This window comes from Heterodontus francisci, chromosome 32 (assembly GCF_036365525.1).
Source record: "Heterodontus francisci isolate sHetFra1 chromosome 32, sHetFra1.hap1, whole genome shotgun sequence".
NCBI classification, from domain to species: domain Eukaryota; kingdom Metazoa; phylum Chordata; class Chondrichthyes; order Heterodontiformes; family Heterodontidae; genus Heterodontus; species Heterodontus francisci.
Genome location: NC_090402.1, coordinates 26,750,570 through 26,770,196, shown reverse-complemented (window position 1 = coordinate 26,770,196; position 19,627 = coordinate 26,750,570). Strand labels below are relative to the sequence as shown.

General features: G+C 40.0%; 1 protein-coding gene across 3 annotated transcripts in view; it reads left to right on the top strand.

Moving 5' to 3' along the window:
- LOC137347711 (protein crumbs homolog 1-like) overlaps positions 1–19,627 on the top strand; it is a 194,648-nt gene that overhangs the window by 102,933 nt on the left and 72,088 nt on the right. For all 3 annotated transcript variants that reach the window (XM_068012525.1, XM_068012526.1, XM_068012524.1), the window contains 3 exons: positions 1,798–1,937; positions 4,370–4,552; positions 6,840–6,953. In XM_068012525.1, coding sequence (XP_067868626.1) covers positions 1,798–1,937; positions 4,370–4,552; positions 6,840–6,953 — 437 coding nt within the window. The remainder of the gene's footprint in view (positions 1–1,797; positions 1,938–4,369; positions 4,553–6,839; positions 6,954–19,627) is intronic.

The following is a 19,627-nucleotide window of genomic DNA, read 5'->3' as shown; positions in this document are numbered from 1 at the left end:
TCGCAGTGAGTAGTTAAGGTGTGGAATGCACTGCCTGAGAGTGTGGTGGAGGCAGGTTCAATTGAAGCATTCAAAAGGGAATTAGACTGTTACTTGAAAAGGAAGAATGTGCAGGGTTACGGGGAGAAGGCAGGGGAGTGGCACCAGGTGAATTGCTCAGAGAGCCATGCAGACACGATGGGCTGAATGGCCTCTTTTTGCGCTGTAACAATTATGTGATTCTGTGAATCTGTTAAATTAGGAGGATAAGGAAGCAGGTTCATTGATCAAGTGGACATTTCCTGAAATTGTCTGGTTGCTCCATTGGTAAGATCACTAACTCCACAATGAGTCAGCTGAGGTAAAGATTCCATTGTGGTCTGAGGTCCTCAATGCTTCAAGTGACATCTTTCAAATTGGTTCATGAGCTTGATGTGGTACCCAGTGGTTTATGGTAACAGGGAACTGGAATTCTACATAAATTCCACAATGACAAAAGGGGAGATAGATAGTTTTCATTTCACATAGCAAATTAGTTTGAGTGCAGTAATTTCTATAGAGGCAAATGTGGTCATCATTCTGCACCATGGCACAAATGCAAATGAGACAAATGATCAGTGATTTTTTTTTGATGATGATGTGTTGAGGGGTGAATATTGTCAAAGATGCCAGGAGAATTTTCTGCTTTTTTATTACTGAAAGCGATGACATTTTTAAAGCTGTCACAGATGCAATGTGAATCACAACAGCGACAAAATCATATTTGGGTAGGATAGTGAATTAACCAGCTTGTGATCCACATGGTAAGCTCAGTAGGCTTAGCCAGGCTGAGATGCAGGACATTGGGAGTTTGAAACTCCACAGGAATCTTATCCTTTTGCAGTGCATAATATCTTAGGATTGGAAGAGAAAGAAGTGCTTACTATATGGTCACTCTATCTGTGCTTGGACATATATGGCTGCTTAGCAATGGAACTTGGTATTGGCACCACACTGAAAAGACATTTGTGTCTGAGAATGATGTGGGTTTTCACTTTTTCGCCACATGATTGCACTTTCAATTCATCATTGTGCAACATTCTTGACTGAACACATACTGCATCCTACATCTATTTGCACAGCTGTAGTAATATTGCAATCTGGGCAGCATTTGTCTTGGGCAGGACAATTGCTAATCCTCCAAATACCACTTTTTTTTAAAAAAGTGATTAGTTCTACAAGAGAACCTAATGCAGAACCACAGACCAATTTTAATACAGAACAAACATTCTTTAAAAAGGCTGAAGGTTTGGAATTCCGCTGTTAAATATTTGTAACATATTGATTAACATGCTCATGAGGTATCACATTGGATACCTCTGGGTAATATTTAATATTAAACTCACCAGAGGAATTTCACAACATGTTAACTAATGCATTACAAAAATTGCACAGTGGAATTTCAACTTCAAAAAGATTAAGTTTCCTCCATCACACTGCGCAGTATTCCTGAAGCAAAAAGGCAAGGCCTTTGACAATATGCACCTAAGCAGCAACTATGTGGCGTGACATTGGCTCAGGTGGCCTCTTACCCTCCATCCTTTTTCCTTTATTGTGGACCTGACAAACTTGGTGTGGGGAAATTGAAAGCACAAGTTTATACCTGTGACACAGTGCATGAGGACATAAGGATACTGTATCAAAGGATCTGCCATTCTCTCATAATAACCAAACTAAAATGCTTAGAGCCATAAAATCACCGATAATCTACATTTGAATTCTAAGCCCCTTTGCTGAAATTGAGAATCAATACTCACATGCTCCATTTTGTTTCTGTAGTTACATGTGTGACTGTGTTGATACTGGATTTGTGGGCAATAACTGTGAGATAGACATCCCAGAGTGTGCATCCGATCCCTGTGCTAACAACGCCACTTGTCTGGAAGGAGTGAAAGACTACATTTGTCTCTGCTGGGCTGGTGAGTATGCTCCGCAGGAACAAAAGGGAGGGGATAGGGAATATTAAAACTCCAGAGACATTGATTCTATTTTTTCCAGCAAGCTTGCAGTCAACTAACATCAACAACTTTCCAACTGTCTGCAGAGGTTTTTCTGTGAAAAATGTTAAGCTTATTGGACTGGATTTTGCTGCCAGCCCAATGTTGGGTTCTGTGGTGTGCGGGGGGCTGGAAAATCGGAGCGGCAGTGGCTGCCACGGAACCCGACACCAGGATTGCCAAGGACTTCCAGGCGGCGGGGAAGCTCCGTGGCGGCCCCTCTGCTGCTCTACCATGGGACCTGACTTAGCATATTTAATAACACATTTGCATGAAATAAAATATAAACCGCAGCGAATTACCTTCAGTTCCTGATCCTCAGCGCAACAAGTGGCACTCACACGCCTTTACTTTCCCATGCAGGGAAAGCTGCCGCCACCGAGGTGGGGAAGGAGCAAACCCTTCACTCGGGTGATGGGGTGGGGAAGGGGTGAACTCTGCACTGATGGTATGGAGGGAGGGAAGGGGTGAACTCACTCTGATGGCTAAGGGGGTGGGGAAAGAGTGAATACTGCACTTTGATGAGTAAGGGGTGGGAAAGGGGTGAAGTCTGCATTCTGATGGGTAGTGGTGTGGGGAAGGGGTGAACTCTGCACTTTGTCTATAGGGAAGTGGAGGGGGGGGGGTGGGTAAAGCCCTGTCTGCAGGGCTGGCAGCCTTTTAAAAATGGCAACAGCACCTGTTTCTGCATTGGTGACGCCGTTCACGGTGTCACCAATGCTGCCCCTGCCATGTGATTGGGGGAGGAGGCGGCCGCCGTGAATATGTAAATTGGCTGCTCGCCGCAGAATCACAGGTGGAGGACAGCTGCCCTTTTCCGCACCCACTGCTGCTCCCGGCGGCGGGACTACAAAATCCAGCCCATTGAGTGACCACCATCCTGTTAACTGACATGTAATCCATTTGTTTACATTAGATTTTCTGGCTTCAAACCTGAAAAGTGCTCTATCCAGCAGCCCAGTCAAGAACCAGGTTGTTTTTTATATCTTATGATTTGCAAGCTGATTAACAGCCTGAGGCCACGATGTGATCGGTCCTTCCAGGGCTATAACTATCTTTTATAAGAGACAACAATGTGGATAGCCCCATATGATGAGGGGAGCAACCCACCCGCACTAGAAATGAGTATTATACTGAATGTTAATTCAGAGCCAGAGCCTGGTCTCTGCTCGCCGAGACCATCTGGCGGGGGGTCCAAACTCTGCATTTTATGACTTAGAGGTGGGAATGCTACCACTAAGGCAAAGAATTGGTCCCAGTCAAGAACTGTTAGAAGGAGTCAAATGGTCATTGGGGGTAGTTTTTAAACTTAGTTTCTCTCAAATATGAATAGAAAATGTTAAAAAAAGGAGCCACCAGCATCCGAAGAGATAAAAGATGTTGACATTTTAATCAGAGACCGGAGCCTCTCTTTATTTAGTGGAGGTGAATCATTCAGAAAACAATTAGATGCAGCTATGGGGGACTGTAGGATTTTTCTGGAAGGATGAATCAAGATGGGCAAATCATCCTGTGATCAAAGGCTGCTTTGGCATCAGAAAGATAGATAAATACTTAAAAACATCTTCTGGGTAGTATTGTGGAGGCAAAGGTTCTGTGAATCATTCAAGAGTCACAAAATCTATTACTAAGGCCATAGTGACTGAGCACTTGGACAAACATGAACTGATCAGAGAGAGCCAACATGGATTTTTAAAGGGCAAGTGATGTTTACCGAACCTAGTTGATTTTTTTTTTGAGGAAGTAACTAACATGATACGGGTGTGTCTAAGTGACCAAACTCTCTCCCCATAAAGCTGTTAGGGATACTTAATTGAAAATTTTAAAACGAAGACTGATAATACCCTTGCCTAAGAAGAATCTAAGGGTTATGGAACTAAAGAAGGTAGATGGAGTTAAGATACAGATCGGCCATGTTCTAACTGAATGGCGGATCAGGCTCAAGGGATTAAATGGCCTAATCATATGTTCCGACTTTCCTTCCTAAGACCACTATGTGTTTTGATGTATGGAAGGAAGACAGGACCGTAGGTTTCTATGGTAAGATGAATGGGATATCTGGCTTCACCCTCCACTCTCATCTCTATCATCTCTCGTTTCTCTTAACATTGGTAAGGGACTCGACCATGCTACTGATGGGCCATGTGGCCACATTTATTTTAATTCTGAACTGCTACAATTAATTACTGTGTAAATAATGTTGCTTTAGTACTGTTTACAGTACCATGTGATGAGCAATCAGCAAAGCTAGTTGTAGTGCTTGGATTAGTCCTATAAGGTTATAAGTTCACCGAATGTTATGAATTATATTAATACAAGCATCTAATGTTTGTGATTTGTATCCATTTTAACAGGTTACATTGGACCACACTGTGAAATTGATATCAATGAATGCACGATGGAGCCTTGTATGAATAATGGCACATGTTTGGAACGTTCCACTCAAGAATATTATGGCAATCTCCCACAATTCAAGTCTCCTTTCAGTTATGCCGATGCATCTGGCTACATTTGCCTTTGTCAACTTGGCTTTGCGGGTCAGCCTAAACTTGAACCTCAGAACTCAAAAGTACAGGCTTAGAAGTGTTGTGAAATGGAACAAAAGCAGACAGCTCTCTGCACACTCCCAATACATTGGAAGTTGCAAGTGTATTTGCTTACAAATTTGAGGAGGGGCATTATTTTAATATTCAGCTCTCAATACCTCTTCTTACAGGTAGAGGGCAAAATACTGAGTGGGGGCAGGCAGGCAGGGTAGCGGTATCTTTCATTGCTCACTCTCCTAAACATTCTAGAGGAACTTGCTGTATATGGACAAATTTAAATGGGGTTTTTATTTTTAAAGCCTCGCAAAGATGACAACTAGTGGGATTAAAACATTGCTGGCCCACAGCAGTTTCTCAGTTATAAAACTTAAATTTTGGGCTTTAAAAAGCAGAACAGTGTCACCTACTTGAATATAGAGAGAATCAAGATCTTTCAAACTCATTCATGATTTCATGAGTGGTGAGTTATGCAGCCTTCCTTACTCATAGGATAAACAGGGATTATTCAAATTGCCTATTAATTTGTCCAATGAACATGAAATTAAGCTACGTATTTTACCACCAGAATATTGCCCTTCTGTTATTTTGGGAAACTTTCTTTACAAGTGGAGTCCGCAGAATTTTAGAGTAGGACAATGGTCTTTTTTCTCCCTTTTGTACTCAGTGAAAACACTATACATTACAAACTTAGTTACTACGCTGTAGTTGCCCTGTAAAATGTTTCACAGTGAGATCACTAAACCAGCACAAGGATCTATCTGATTTTGTGCCGAGAGTACCAAAACTAGAATCATGAAATCATAGAATGATACAGCACAGAAGGAGGCCATTCAGCCCATCATACCTGCACTGGCTCTTTGAAAGAGCTATCCAATTAGTTCCACTCTCCTCTTTTTTTCCCATAGCCCAGCATATTTTTCCTTTTTCAAGTGTATATGTAATCCCATTTGATTGTCATTTTTGAATCTGCTTCTACCACCCTTTCAGACAGTACATTCCAGATCATAACAACTCACTGTGAGCCAGCAACTTTTTAGTCCAAGCACCACAACCAGCTTTGCTGATTGCTTGTTATATGGTGCTGAAAAAAGTACTAAAGCTACATTATTTATACAGCAATTAACAGTCGTTCAGAATTAAAATAAATGAAGCTGCCCAGTCTATTTATTAGCATGGTTGAGTCCCAGACTCACAACTAAGCTAGTTTATAGAGATAGGAAGCACTCAGGTCTGAATAATGCTCTAATAAAATTTGCAAGCCAAAATTAAATGGGAAGATTTTCTAAATAGTAAATATTTATTTGTATATTCATTGAAAATTCTGATTTCCTAGCATATAGTGTCATTTCTCAAGGTTGGGCTCTCAGGCCAGTCCTAAATCACAGCTACTGCCACGTCCTATTGAATCAGTTCAGAATGGATGAGGCAGTGCCCTTCACTGACATCACTAGAGTAGCACAGCAGCGAGACCCCACTCAAAATTTTTTTGTGTGGCTAAGAAAGATGATATTTTTGCAAGATATCAAACAAAATTCTGGTGACACTATTATGTTACTGTATTGGTGAGGTACATTGAATAAATTGCACTCCTTTTGAACGTTCTTTAAGTAGGATTCTTGGAAATTTCTGAAATAAAAAGATAGCAAAAGTCTGTTTTTTCAAAGACATCCATTTTTGCTTTGTACTTCTGTCTCTTATAATTTGGATTCTTAATTATTGTGTCTGATTTTCAATAGAATTTCATAATTATCAAAACCGGAGTCATATTACTCCTGCCTTATCCCTATTCTGTTCCTGTCCATGTTGGAATTCAGCAAACGGTGATAACCTTACTTAATGGGGAATAAAGGAATGAAAAAGGTACTATAATCTGGTGCAACAAGGATTTACTGCCCTTTCCTGGATTCCTTTGTGTTTGCCAGTGTTCAACAAAGCCCTTTACCTATAAGGGTTCAACACACAAATAAAAACAGAAAGTGCAAGAAACACTCAGCAGGTCTGGCAGCATCTGTGGAGAGAGGAACAGAGTTAACGTTTAAGGTCTGTGACCTTTTTCTCTCCACAGATGCTGCCAGACCTGCTGAGTGTTTCCAGCACTACTTGTTTTTATTTCAGATTTCCAGCTTCTGCAGTATTTTGCTTTTATTTTAGGGTTCAACACATGGCTTCTGACTACATGCATCAGTATGTTCATTAGAAGGTAGTCCAATGATAATTCAATTTGCAGACTAAGAATTTTTATACAACTAGATTTTTAATTATTCATTTTGTTTTAAAGGAGAGCACTGCTCAGTAAACATTGATGAATGCGAGTCTGATCCTTGTATGAATAAAGGAACTTGTGAAGATCAAATCAATGGATTCCAATGTCATTGTGCACCTGGATTTACAGGTAATAGTCCGAGTGTTTCTGACAATTTTCTTCCCACCCCTCCTGAGGAGATCTACTTCTTGCTAGGGAATGCTTCCACAGTTGTGGGATGCTCTGCATTTCCTTGACCAACTGACCATTATTTATGTGCGAATCTTGCGAGTCAGGTTTAGTAAAAGTACAAGACTTTCAACATATCAGTTTCGAGAAGTGAGAGGACCATAATTGACCTGCCAAAGTGCTCTCTCATCCGTATGAAGTAAGTTATCTTCTCCTAATTTCTATATTTTTACCCAGCTGCTCAAATGAGATAATCTTTGTGGTGATTCAGTAATTCCTTTTTCAAACATACATTTTGGGAATGTTTTTTCTGTAATAGACTATTAAGCTTTCATTCTTATTGGTTTAGACTCTAGATTTGGAAATTTCTCCTAGCACAAGCCGCAAAAAACAAATGCACTTGGGGTGCAGCATTGTGACTCCTCAAAATAATCATATTCAAATTTTGAAATTCAGCACCCGTCAGAAACATGATCAATTTGCAAATCAGTGCAAACTACAAACACCAGGAACTAGCTCTGTACCTTGTTTTATGGAAACTATGTCCTGGAAAAATATCTGAGCTTTATAGATGGCAATTTTTAAAAGACGTAGGGCTGAATTTTATGCAGGAGGCGGGGCTCCGGGTGTCGGAAACCACGCTTCTGCATTTTTTCTCAACCGTGGAGCACACTGGGAGCCATGGCCATTGCCAGTACTGCAGGAGGTCTGCAGTGAAGATGGAGACGACCCTGGGGCGCAGGTAAGTGGGGCCAGTCCGCAGGGGTCCGATGAGGACGGTTGGGGCGGGGTGGGCGTTCGGTTCGGGGGAGGGGAGTCCCAGAAGGTGGAGCAGTTTCCAGAAGGGGGGGTCCTCCATGGGCCACGAATTGCCCATGAAGAAGGGACAACCCCCCCCCCCCCCTCCCCAAGTCCGTAGGGAGGGCACCTGATTTTCCAAGGCGCTGTCCCTGCTCGCTGAAGTACCCCCCACCACCCCCACTAATAAAATCCCAGCGGTGGTGGGAGTAGGCCACCTAAGGGCCTCAATTGGTCTGAGCAGGAAGGTTGATGTCGACCTATCCTGCCCCCGGGAGTATCGGGTCTGGCAATCCTGGCGTCGGGTTCCCTGGCAACCACTGCTGCTCCGATTCTCCAAACTCCCCACCATGGAACCCGACGCCGGGCTGGGAACAAATTCCAGCCCATAGGTTATTTAACCAGAGGAATTTCCCATTTGACATTAAATTGAGGTTTAAATAAAAGACCATACATCTTTGACTTATTTTTTAAAGCTATCCTCACTGTCTGAAAGTAAATTGAGAGAAGTATAAAATCTGGAGAAATGACTGAATTCAGCACAATTGTCAGTTTCAGTGTGTAACTGGAGCAAAAGTACAGTACACGAACTATGTATAGAATTCAGCATGAATCCAGGGTAGTAGCTGTGTTGTTTAACTAAGAGGCAAAAATAAATTGTCTTGGCTGACAGATAAATGTTGGAACAAGAGCACATCATGCTGTTAGTCATCTTTCATTGGTTACAGCTCGAGGATGTCTGCATACAAAACATTTCTTTCGGATAGGCTTAAATTATTAAACAATTGAACACATATTGGGATTTTTTTTTAGTACCTGAATTTATATCCTGAAATGAAATTGGACAAATATGTACTACTCTGTAGGTAAGAGGTCTGCTCATTTAATGCACACGACCACAGGCATCAAACCTCAGCAAAAATAATCATTGTACAAACCTGTGCACCAAGCTTGTCTCTCAAAGCAGGTATAGAAGGCTTCTTGTAACTGGCAATCAGTTGGTAAATTGTGAGATACCCATTTCCACATTTTCAATGTTGATCTTTTACTTGACAGCTTGTCAGTTGGCAGAAGTCAGGATAATTATCAACAGCAAGAATCTGGTTTAATGCTTACTTCTTTTATTAAAACATTCTCCTATTTTGTAAGTTGGACTCCTGCTGTTCGTTTTTCCCCAGAGTATCAGTAAGCAACTGCTCAGGTATTGCCCTGCAACTATCCAATAAGAGGTGAGCATGAGCAACTGGGTTGCTGTGGGCAAGTACCCATACAATATCAGGTGCTTCCCTCAATGACCTACATTTTATCACTCCATAGCACGATGCATTAATACACCAAGATCCGAGGCTGCTAAACTGCCTTCAGCAAACATTGTTTTGTTTGTGTAACTGGAAACTGAAGCTTAAAATTGCAAAACTATTGCATATTTCAAACTCTTTGATCATTGTTGATTTGAAACTACCCTGTAGTATGGCAAGGAAAAAATTTTTCCTTGTGTAGTGCTGGGGCCAGTCCTTCCCAATTTTGCGCAGAAGGTATATTTCTGCTGTGGGTGCATTTTACATATGTGCACGGTGGGATTGAAAACACTTTGGTCTGGGTCCCATGGGTTTTCACTCAGACTGAACATGAACTCAAGTTACACTAGCAGTTTATTGCTCTCCTCATCACACCCAAAGCTAGTAATTCCTACAACATGTCCAATAATGTCAAGTAAAAACTGGGAAAATACATTGGTTAATGGATAATTAAATCTTCCATTCATAGCACTGTCACAACTCATCTTAGTGAACACAGATACAAATCATGCTCCACTACCCATAATTTTCTGATGAGCTGTAAAGAACTAGAGAAACTTTTAGTCAGTGTAGTCAGCAGATTATACATATAACGGAAGAGGATTAATATCAATATGGTAACTAATTTGTTCAATCTCTGTAATTATGGAAAATTGTATAAATCCCTATGGACAGTTAATAATTCTTGCACTATGAAGAATTTCCAAAGTTTTTATAGAGAATTCCAGTTGCTCATTGCTGAGATTTCTAGTGCTACATTCCTGCAAAGGGTGGTTGGTTATTGACCTTTGACCCAAATTTGACTTGCCTGTTGGAAAGCCATGATGGTTTTTACAGTTGGTGAAATCGAGCAAACTTTAGTAATGAGAAAATACAAGACACTAAAATACAAGGTCACTTTTTTAGTTTTACAAAACAAGTTTTGAAAAGAATTTAGGGGAACTGAATAAACAGCAGCAGGTGGTTTAGTCACACTGACCCCTCTCATAAATTCAGTGGGCTGAATGAATGTGCGTGGGAGCGGAGCTGACAGCAAAATAATAGCGGCTAATCTTCTCTGCTCTGTAAATTAGTCCAGCCATGGCAGCACTATTTAAACTTCTGGTTGCAGCTTATTACATCAAATTAGCATCACAGAACAATCGAAAAAGTTCCAGAAACATTTCAGTTGAGAAACACAGCAAATCAAAGAGTAGGACCTCAGACCTCTGGTGAGTCAGAATTTGATCAGACTTTAAAGCTTTGACTGAATGGCCCATGCTGACCAATTTCAGATGGAACAGATTATGATTAAGTTAACCCCTGACCCAAGTCAGTTGAGTCCGTGGATTTAGGGAAGCTGATAATGACTATAAAATAAGGGCCTGAATCAGCATAAAATATCTCCAGCAAACAGTAATACATCGTACGAAGATGAGATTTGCCCCAATTTATCTTAGAGTAATATTGCTTTTTTGAAGTTTTGTTTCCTTTTAAAATATTGGGATTCTATGGAAAATTAAAACTGACAACGTGCTGAGTATAGAAATATCCAGTGAAGGTTCAGGCTCAACTGAACTAAATGATTCACGTTCTGAGCAATAATACAGCAACTACATTTGCAATACACTGCATGCAGGCATAACATGATTTGCAATTTACTCCATGCAAGAATGTCATCATTTGCAATATACTGTGTGACAGCATGGTATCACTGCATGGTGATAAATACTGGAGAGTTCTGTTCAAAAAAAAGCCCCAAGGAAGTGTGCAAACAACTTAACTGATTTCAATATCTAACCTCCAAGCAGGTTGCAAACTCAAGTTAAGGGAGACCTTGAATACATTTTATATCTTAGCCAGGTCAAAAGATCGCATACCATGTAGAAATGTGTGAGCTAATTTTAACTATGACCGATGATGTAAAATGGGCGATATTGAATTATTGCCAATTATGCACCATCACCCAAAGTTAAAATGATCCCCATGGTATTCTGCTGGAGGAGAGGAGAAAGTCCCAGTTTTCTCTTGAAGAGTAACTGTTCCTAGCCAGTCATGTACACTAAGGATTTTTCTTGTGAATTTATAGATCACTTTGTATAATAAGACCAGTTTCTCTGCATACTTATTATTACAAAGCATTACTGATATCATAATGCCTCATGAAGTACAGTGTGCTGATGAGCATAATTTATGGCATATTTGATAAACAGAATCAACATATCATGAAAATATATTTTCCTAGGGTATTTGATTTCTTCCAAATTATGTTTTACAGCCTTTTCTTTTGTAATAGTGTTTCGCACTGCTCTGGTATCACTTAACGGAAGAAGGAAATGTCTTTAATCATTTGCGTCTATGAGTTTTGAAAATGAAGGTTTTGCATATATACTTATGGGCTTTGCATCCTTCAATCCTGCTAGTCTAGTACTAATTTTTCATTTATTGAGGATATTAAACATAAATTCCTAGCCTACTGCTGTTCCTGTTAATCATTTTATAATTTTTATTTTTGAATATGTTTTGCAGCAATAAAACAAATTCTGACGATTCAGAATATACTTACATAAGCCTCCAATGCTCTTATCTCCTAAAGATTAAACTTTTAACACTTCAGAGGGTTTTCACTCACTGTCCACAATAAGTATTCACCTTCTTTGTCACTTTCATAAATCTACAATCTTGAACATTGTAAACAGAGTGAGGACATAGAATCTGACCTGCGAGATAATATTTGCTGGAACAAATAATAGAACTGAAACTTACATATTTTGAGAAAAGTTGCAAAAATGCAGACAACACAGCAAAATGAGAATATACAGTCCTTGTTAAAGAGAAAGCATCCATAGTTTACAGAACTATTGTTTGCATTGATGCTGCCCATGGTTTCTGTGATCAGATCTTTTCTTATGCTTGTACAGGCTTATGAATATAAAAATAGCAAATAAGCCATTTGGCTCATTATGTACACTTTGAAGGAAACAGATCATGTGTTGTAGTTAGCCATGCAATGCCTTTGTTTTTACTAGTCCTGTTTTCAGCTTCTGAAGCACAGTAGGACAGGATTTAGTGAGGGGGAAGGGAGCCAGGCATGACAGCTCAATTACTGTTGTGCTGCAGCTTTTCTAGCTGACATTGTGTGCGAGATTTAGTTGCCACCTGATATGCATAGTGGATCAAGTCATTTTATGAAAAAAAGGGATGTAAACAAATGAACAAGGGAAATTACAGAATAATCTTCAATCCACAGATGCAGTTTACAATAGTCCACTGGAACAACTCCATAGCTCAAGTACTGAGTATACAAAGCCATTTTCTCTGTGACTCATATTAATCTACCAGTGGAGTCTTCCCCACTGAACTTTCCCCTTAACTTCCCTACTGAACTAAACACGTAGAGTAGAACAAACCAATTAAAAGTGAAACACAATTCAGTCCAGTGTGTAGTTAATTCTGTGATACACCATGCAAATTGCACTTGTGCATTGCAGACTTGAAGTTAGAACCATACACTGAAAAGTGCAACCCTAAAATTAGATAGCTGTAGAAGTCTAAAATTCTTTTGTATATCTCTAACTTATTTCCATCGTATAGCAAGACCCTGTAAGTTCAAAGAAATGTTAGGTCAAATTGATGGTGATTGGCCTTTGTAGCAATATATAACATCCAAGAAAAAGGAAACGAGCATTCTTCATGTCAGTCCTGACAGAAGCCAGCTGGGAAGGGATAAAAAGGAGGCGGATTACTAGCGAGACCAACTTATATTAAAGTGCAACCCTCTCTATATTGGTTGGTTTAATTACTAATCGCTTTTGCCTGACTGGCAGCAGGATAGCACACACACATTCAGTGTTTTGTTATAGTCGGACACTTGCATAAATGCAGAGAGGAAAACCACAATGAAATCTTTCCTTTCTCAAGTGTTGTTTTGTGGACATTTTCTCATTACAGGTACTGGTGTCATCGTTATTTGTTTTTAACATTTAAGACTGCCTTTTTGTGGAATATAAGCTTAATTTTAACCTGTTGTTACTGTTTAATAGAGTGTAGTGTTCCAGGCAAGATATGCACGAACGAAATTCTGCTGTTGCTTTAGTTTTAAATACAATCCATCCAATGTATTTTTACGCGCAGTTCAGCCTTTTGCTGAAAGTTCTATTTTGTTTCTTTCCAATTGGTGTTTAGCGGAATAGTGCATAATTTTTCACGATCTTCAGAAATAAGCCAGATGTCCTCAATTGCATAGTCATTACCTTTGTAGTTATTTTAATTGCAAATCACCTATTAGAGAGCCAGTGAATTTTCTGTGAAGTATTGATTTATACAAGTTTCAGTTTCAAAAAGGATTCAAAGTTTTTAAAGAGATACTGTCTACCTAAACTCAACTATTCCATATAAAGTTATAATATTGTATTCATATCCCACTTTTTCAACGTTGGATACACTAATACTATTTCATGTGTGTAGGAGTATAAAAGATGAATATATATTCCATGTGAACTCACTGAATTTCTTTCACAATTTGAAAATTTGGCTGACTTTACAATCATACTGTGCCCACGGATTACTTTTATGGTTTTTTTTCTAATATGGGAAAGGGGCATCCAATAGGGTGAGGAGAGTCTGGTGGTGGTGAATGTTGGCTCTTTTCTCAAAAATACAATATGGTACTGCAGAGATTTTGTGAAAATTTTGACTTTTAAAATGCATATTTTTAAAGTTTATCACATGAATGCTTCCCTTAGGTCACTGAAAACCTCAACACAGGGAGGATGGATTTTAAAAAAGTGAGTTTGCATAAAATCTACACTGTTTAAAAATGCCAGGAGCAAATACAGGTACAAAAGAGGGAATCAGAAAGGACTCCACAAGAACCATTGTTACGGGAGGGAATGGAGGCTAGGAAAGTTACACATACAGCCCCACATAGTCACAAGTGCAATGAATTCTGTGCTGATTGTCTTTCACTTCGAGAACCTGCCATCTCATACTATCCCAGTTTGTTCTTCTCTCGTGACTCAGATGCTGCTCTGATACTGGCTGCCTGCTGTCCAAGTGACCATTCATAGGATCATAGGAAATAGGAGCAGGAGTAAGCCATTTGGCCCGTCGCGCTTGCCCCACCATTTAAACAGACCATGGATGATCATCTACCTCTATGCCATTTTCCCCCACTATCCCCATATCCCTTGATGTCATTTGTATCCAGAAATCTAACAATTTCTGTCTTGAATATACTCAATGATTGAGCTTCCACAGCCCTCTGGGATACAGAATTCTACAGATTCACCACCCTGAGTAAAGAAATTCCTCCTCATCTCAGTCTTAAATGGCCTGCCCCTTATTCTAAGACTGTGTCCCCTGGTTCTATACTTGCCAGGCAGAGGAAACATCCTATCCATATCAATAGTGTCCACACCCTGTAAGAATCTTCTAAGTTGCAATGAGATCACCTCTCATTCTTCGAAACTCTAGAGAATACAGGCCCATTTCGGCAATCTCTCCTCATAAGACAATCCCAGTGATTAGTCTGGTGAATCTCTGTTGCACTCCCTCTATGGCAAGTATATCCTTCCTCAGATAAGGAAACCAAAACTGTACACAATACTTCAGGTGCTGTCTCACCAAAGATTTCATCATGTGTAGATAGTACAAACAGCCAGTCTGTTAATGGTATGGAAAAGGATGGACATCAGATCCACTGTCATTTATACCCTCACCTGACATCCACACTCACATAGGGGCCATTCGATAGCAAACAGCAATGGCAGATGATTTTATTTGCCAGTTTAGCCCAGGAAATTAAGCTTGCTATCACTCCAAGTAGAACACCCTCATAAAAGTACCACCTGAGATTAGATAATTTGACACCATCCAGAAAATGCAGCCCACTTGATCGGCACCCCATCCACCACCTTAAACAATCACTCCTTGCACCATCAGCGCACAGTGGCAACAGTGTGTACCATCTACAAAAGGCACTGCAGCAACTCGCCAAGGCTCCTTCGCAAGCACCTTCCAAACCCACAACCTCTATTGCCTAGAAGGATAAGGGCAGTAGACGCATGGGAACACCACCACTTGCAAGTTCCCCTCCAAGCCACACACCATCTTCACTTGAAACTAAATCGCTGGGTCAAAAAACTGGATCTCCCTTCCTAACAGAACTGGTAGGCGTACCTACGCCACATAGACTCCAGCGGTTCAAGGCGGCAGCTCACCACCACCTTCTCAAGGGCAATTAGGGATGGGGAACAAATGCTGGCCTTGCCAGCGACGCTCATATCCCATGAAATAATTTTTTTTAAACTGCTGTGTACTGAAGCTCTGGAATTCTCCCCCAAACCTCTCTACCTCTCTTTTCTCCTTTAAGATGCTCATTAAACCCTACCTCTTTGAGAAAGCTTTTGGTCATCTGACCTAATATCTTATGTGGCTTGTTGTCAAATTTTGTTTGATAATGCTCTTGTGACGTGCGTTGAGATGTTTTACTACATTCAAGGCCCATTATAAATACTAGTTGTTTTGTTGAAGTAACTTATTTGTGCTTAAGAGTTGTTGACTTGTGGAACAGATGGTCACCAGGTCAGTGGTGCTGGCTCACCTGCAGCATTCAATATGGACATAGATCAATTCCTGGTTCAATAAAAATTAGACAGGAATCTGAGGAGGAGAGAGGTGAAAAATGATCAGATCAAGACCTAAGTCAGGGTTTGAATGACAGAGCAAGGCGGATGGTCTGAATGACCCTTTCTGATTACTGCATTTTAAGTCCTCATACCTTTTATTTCATGTTAAGATCTTTGCACAATTCCAAAACCAAAATCTGAATCATTGAAAAATTGCATATAAACAGTTACTGCTGGCAGCTGAGTGGCTCCAGTGATAGGGTTAGAGGATAGGGAAGAAATTAAAGCAGCTGTCTTGCTTCACTATGCATTCCATTGGGAGATCACAGACTCACATTAATGAATGTGAAGAACCCCATAGTTAGAGAGCATGCACCCTCCTCAGTAACAGAGGGAACATGGCAGTGAGGCAAAAATTGGAGATGGAGGAGGAAGAGAGAGAATTGTTTAAAACAATATCAAAAGCAGTTGTAAGAATAGCAGTCATGGGATTATTTAGGTATGGAGAAAGTAAGTTGTTTAAAGTACTTTTTCCTAATGATGATTTTTGTCATGACTATTATATTCACCTCATCTTAGGAAAAAAACATGATAATGAAGCTAAATATCTGGAACAATCTGGTACATAGTGCATAAAGCATGAACTCCATGTCAGGAAGTCCTATGGTTCATCTTCCATGCTCAACAGACAATTCTACTCACGGTTCTCCTAGAGTCAAATTCCTTGATGTCTTTCTGGTTATTTTTTGGAAGGCAGAAAGAAAACTAGTCCAAGGACACAGCACTTAAGCGTAATTCCTAATTAGTCAGCCAAGGTGTGTCTGTAGCAATGCACATGTCTGAACTATTCCATTCTTTTGATCACAGGATGAATATAGATGAGACACAATTTGTCTATGTTTGCTTAATCATCCAAACAGAATAAACGTAATCTCCCCACACACATCTAACTGGTCTTGAATAAATCAAAAGTTTTTGTTTTCATTACTCTATCTGGAAGACAATTCCAAATACTGATTACATCAATTTTAGCCCGTGTTCCCTGCTCTATTGGCTTGGCTTACCTTAATTTACCTTATCTATCTCATTTAATAATACAGTAAATTAATTGATGATGTACCCTTGGTGCAAAGCCTTGCTAAATGAGAGCTAATCACGGACAGGCTACTTAAGAATAGAACACTTGAATGATGATAACACACATGTGGAAGGCTCAGTTAAAGAGGAAAAACAATGGACAAAAGCCCAAACAAAAGTTAGATTTGTTGGTTTGCTTCAGGAAGTTTTGCAATTGTGTATAAAACAGAGTTATATCACATATTTCAAATTTCCATATAATTTTTATTTAATTCTAAAATAAATTAGCACCATTTTCAATGGTGATAGTGCAGATTATGAAAAGTAAACAGTACATAAAGAAACATGATAAACAATAGATTATTTAAAAACTACTTTTATATAGTGCTCCTTATGTCAGAAAGATATCCGAATGCTTTACAGATTGGAGAATGAAATGTGGAAGGGAAAAGAATAGCTAGAGCTGAGTTGAGTTAATTTAAGAGCAGGAGCTAAAGAGCAGTAGAAAAATAAACTCTTACATAGGATTTTGAAATCAGACAGGAAGAGGTAAGGAGGGATTTTGAAAGGTAGTTAAAGAGGGCAAGGGCTGAAAGAGATGCCACCAAGGGTGGAGTGAGAAGGACAAGCAATAGTGAGCAGGTCAATGTCAGAGGAGCAAAGGTAACAAGCAGGGCTGAAGAAGTTCACTGAGATGGAGTGGTGTAAAATAAAAATGGGGCCTTGTACACACTGGGATAATGGAAATGCAGAGCTTTCAGCAGGTAAGGATATAGCCAGCAGTATTCTGAATGCATTGCAGTTTGTGGAGGATTGAAGCCGGGAGGTCATTAGAAACATCAAGCCTGGAGGCAAAAAAGGCATGGATTAGACTCTCAGGAGAATTGGGACAAAGGCAGGTAACATTGGAAGAACCTGATGATGGAGCGAATTATAGAGAAGGAAACTCAGTTTGGGATCAAGTAGCATCCTTATGTCCTTCACCTCCAGACTTAGCCTGCAGTGGCAGTCAGGGGAGGTTGATGGAGTTAAGGATAGATACTCAAAGGAGCTAAAAAAAAAAGAGTTCAGTCTTGCTTCCTAAATTTTGTTTCCGTGAACACTTAAATGTTGGACAGTTAGTTGGAGAGTCAAGCAACACCCTTGGAATCATAAGAGGAAGTGGATTGGTGGCTATGTATTATCAACATACATTTATGACCTGATTCTGCCCTTCCAGATGATGTCACAGTGGCGTTCTCAGGACTGGAGCTAAGTTTTGTAAAAGATACGAGACAGAGACAGCATGCTGTTGAACAACAATGAATTCTTTGTCATTCTCTTTTTACCCTCACTCCCTTGTGCTGGCACATGTGTGTTGTACAGCCATGTCAAGGGTACAAAATATACAATGCAAATATCAAAACACTACATCCCTTCCCTTCTTAGTAAATGAGAGACATAGCATGTTTCAAAGGTTAGTTTCCAAAAATGTAAACAATAAACTTAAACAGTTCACTTCGTAACATAGTCACTTAAGTATGGTGGACGTTTTCTCTCATGAATAGGATATCGTCTGACATCAGGTGTAGTCTCATTTGACTCATGTTCTTCATCTGCGATGATGATGTCGGAATCAGATTCAATGCTACAAATAGTGTTTTCAGTGCTTTGAAGAATGACACATTTCTTGTGATGATTTGCAAATCGTGCTTAGCAGTGATCATTTGATCCCTTTGTGTTGGTCACAACAAATGGTTGGATGTCATAAAGGGCTGTTTGTTTTCCAATATGACCATCACATTTCACAAATACTTTATCTCCTGGTGTTAGCAGTGTAGCTCTAAATTTTATGTTTCACTCTGCATTTATCTTCATTCGATCCTTCTGTGCTCGATCGCGTTCACGTACATATTGATCATTAGCTCTGCATGGTAGCTCAGGAAAACAGGTGCACACAGGATGGGCAAAGATGAGTGTAGCTGGAGGTTTACCAGTAGTCAAGTGAGGAGTCACTCCGTAATGATGAAGAAAGCTATATAGTTCTTGCTTCCATGACTTGCTCTCAGCTGTAGCTGTACGTATCACATTTTTCAAGGTTTGCATAAATCTCTCTACTTCACCAATAGCTCTTGGCCAACGGGGTGTGATTTTTCAATGAGTGAACCCTTGGTAGATTGCGAATGTACTGAATTCATCGCTGTTAAATGGGGGTCTATTGTCACTTCTTACCGTTTGAGGGATTCCAAACAAGATCTGGTCAAGCTCTTGGATGACAGCTTCCATTGAAGTTAACTAATTCCACAATTGGGAATCGGCTGTAGTCATCAGTGACAACAAGGAGGTATTCACCTGTGGCAAAATCGCGGATGTCAGCACTAACTTCAATCCATGGTCCTGGAGGTAGTTTGGGCATCTCGAAAGGATCATAAAAATTTGACATTGTGGTTGTTGACATGGCAAACGCTGATTGATTTTGTGGTCTACCATATGACCAATTCCTGGGAACCATACCATTTCCTGAAGGAGTTGTTTGGTTTTGACAATTCCCTGGTGTCCTTCCTGTGCTATAGTGACAAACCAGTCCCTCAATGAGTGTGGAATGACAATACATTTGTTGCATATTATGAGATCAGATGTGGTTTTAATGGTGAGCTCATTTCGAACATTGTAAGGACCTTGTAGTGTGTGAGCGATTTCGTTTGTAGATGATCTCAATCACATCTTTCCAGTTTCGTGATTCCATAGCCTTCATACATAATTGCAAAGTCTCATCTTGTTTTTTTGCTGCTTTGATGTCAGCTAATTTTAGCGATTTTGATACCGCATTTATGCTTACGCAGTTAAGATGTTGTTCAGCAACCTTTTCCTCACG